The sequence below is a fragment of the Acanthisitta chloris genome, unplaced genomic scaffold (assembly GCF_000695815.1).
Source record: "Acanthisitta chloris isolate BGI_N310 unplaced genomic scaffold, ASM69581v1 scaffold13536, whole genome shotgun sequence".
In the NCBI taxonomy this organism is placed as follows: Eukaryota; Metazoa; Chordata; class Aves; order Passeriformes; family Acanthisittidae; genus Acanthisitta; species Acanthisitta chloris.
In genome coordinates, this window is record NW_008679823.1 from 34,021 (window position 1) to 36,651 (window position 2,631).

Sequence of the window (2,631 nt, forward strand, 5' to 3'; positions counted from 1 at the left end):
GTTACACGTTTCTGTTGTGCCATTCATCTAGAGATTAGGAGTTTAAAGGCCTTGTATCTTCTTTTTCATAGAGAAAGGGTTTCATCTAGAAGTTAACACACCCCAATACATGTAAGGGCTGCCTGCACAGCAGCCAGTGTATCACAGCCTGCCAGGAAAGTCAGGTCATTCCTTCTTCAGCAGGTCTCTGACTATGGTTTGAGATTTGGAAGGCCAAGAACCAGAGCAGTGTTGGCACACACACACTTAGCAGTGCTATTTTAAAGGCAGATGTTGACCATAGTGCTTCTTGGGCTACAAGCCTACAATTTAGGTTTATCTCCTTCCAAATTGCTCATCATGGCTATGATACTAGGACGATACCCATTTTGATCTCCACAATTCCTATATTTATTCTTCTGTATGAGTAAAGAACAAAGTTCAAAATGCAGGTAGAGCAACAATATTGTTCTAAATGGCCACGTGTAAAGTGACAGTGCTTGTCTTTGTGGGCTAAGTCTCCCACAGAGCAAAGCTCTGTCCTTGGGAGGCCAGGACAGCCACACTATCTGCACTGGAACTGAGAGGCTCCAGGACATGCAGTATTATATGTCAGACTTAATAACCCTAGTTAGCTGGATACAGATTAAGTCTTCAGTGTTCAGTACAGACTGAATGCAAACCTTTCTTAGGAAAAGGAGAGGCATTTGGAGGAAGCAAAACATTATTTCCCTTCCTGCCTTAAGCAGCAATGAGGAAAAGAAGTGGCTAAGCCAGGATGATCCTTACACTTCCTACACATGGTACATGCAAAGGGTCCTGGACAGAGTGAGATGCTGCCATCAGCTTTTCAAATCCATATTTATAAACACACTGTAATATCTTAGCAGCACCCAGCACTAGTGCTTTTGCACTAGTCTGAAGTGAACTCAGTTACCTGCAAGGACTAGAACTGCACAGATAAACTATACAGTAGAACTGTACAGATGAGCTCGTAGCTGTTTCTAAAGCCATGCCCCAGTGTGCCCTGCATTCCTGGATCCATGCCCTGCTACCTTATGGTGCAGGGAGACCACACTCACCTGAAACTTACTGTTTTGATGCTAACTCAGCCACTGGCTTCTGCACTCCAAAGGCAGTGATAAAAATATTCACAACTACTATAATGAATACTAGTCCAGTCGCAAGGTTGTTGAGGAAATCCAGCTTTCCATGTTTTGCAGGGTTGTTAAGGTCATATTTTACTTCAAAGAGAAAGGAAAAAAAAAAGGTTTAATGATATGCATATTTCAAAATCCTGAAAAAAAGTCTTCACTACTGATGTAGTTCCAAGAGTTTCTCTTACACTGAGCTATTTGCATCCGTTATACTTAAAAGGGAAGTCAGATTCTGCAGTGTCAGTAAAAGTGCTAAGGGGAAGGTCTGTAACCACAAGGAGCCTATTAACTTTCAGTAATTAGCATCTAATCTCTGTGGAAGCACATGGGAAGTAATGGATGCACAGACATTACCAGAAATCTTCTGAGTTCTTGATCTTTTGAACCCTAGTTTTGATGCAGACTTTAAGCATTTAAAAATTATTTCAGTCTTGAGTACATGAAGCTTGAAGTCCTGACAGGATGGAGTTAGATTTTCTACAGTTAAAATGCTACAAATCTCTTTATCAATGCTGGATTTTTTTTTTTACTGATGCCTTTCCCCAGCTTCTACTCCCTTGTACTCCCTGCTCTTGCCCTGATTCTGGTTTTAGAAAGCAAAGGCAGTCTATTTGTCAAACAGAAAGAGATAGCAGAGCAGTGTAGCTGCAAGTCCTTTGTGCAGAGACCATCAGCTGGGTAAACATTTTCCTTTGTTTCTTGCAGTTGCTCTTTGGTTGAACTGCTAATGGGAGCGAGGGAGGATCACACAAGGGAGATAGCATTAATTTAGTGTAAGCTTTGACTCCAGGCCTTGTGAGAACATAGAAATTAGTTACATTGGGCTGGTAATAAGAGTTGGTACAGGACAGTGAGAAGTCTGGGGCACTTGCCTGGCATCATAGAATCACTGAGGTTGGAAAAGACCTCCAAAATAATCAAGTCCAACCTTCAATCAAACACATTCATGCCCACTAAAGCATCGTGTGGAAACTCGAGATTTTCGTGTGTCTCTGTTCTCCTGCAGCAAGAGCTCTGCAGCTCAAACCCTCAGATACATTTCTTTGATGCTGGTGGAACAAGGGACAATGAATTCTGGAGCATGCTTTGAGAATGGTTTCTGTCTATTAAGACTCCTAGTTTTCAAATACATAGATCACTGGAGGTTGTGTCTGCACCCGCAGGACATGTGAGAGAACATTTATACCTGACAAGTTTTTACAGCAACATAAATAAAACTTTGAGCTCCTTCTGCTAGGCACATACACAGATGTGCAGCTTACGACTCTGCCATGGGTCAAACTTTGTTATCTGCTTGTTGACCCTGTCTACACTGCAGAGCTGAACCACAGAACCAAGACTCCCTTGCTTGTGGAAGCAGTTAAGTGGTGGCAAACACACTCGTGATGCTGAAGTACTAATAGCCAAGTTCACCTGGTGTCCCTAATTGTTGTTTTGGTTTCAAGGAATTCTGGGCAACTGTTCAAGTCCTGCTTGCTAAAGCAGTGTAGTCAAA

General features: G+C 42.2%; 1 protein-coding gene across 1 annotated transcript; it reads right to left on the bottom strand.

Annotated features, from left to right (window-relative positions):
• Positions 1-1,068: 1,068 nt before the first annotated feature.
• On the bottom strand, positions 1,069-1,230 carry NINJ1 (ninjurin 1; the record flags this gene model as incomplete). The annotated part of the gene is made up of 1 exon (XM_009077479.1): positions 1,069-1,230. A coding segment is annotated over one exon (162 nt), but the record flags the coding sequence as incomplete, so codon positions are not given.
• Between the last annotated feature and the right edge of the window lie 1,401 nt (positions 1,231-2,631).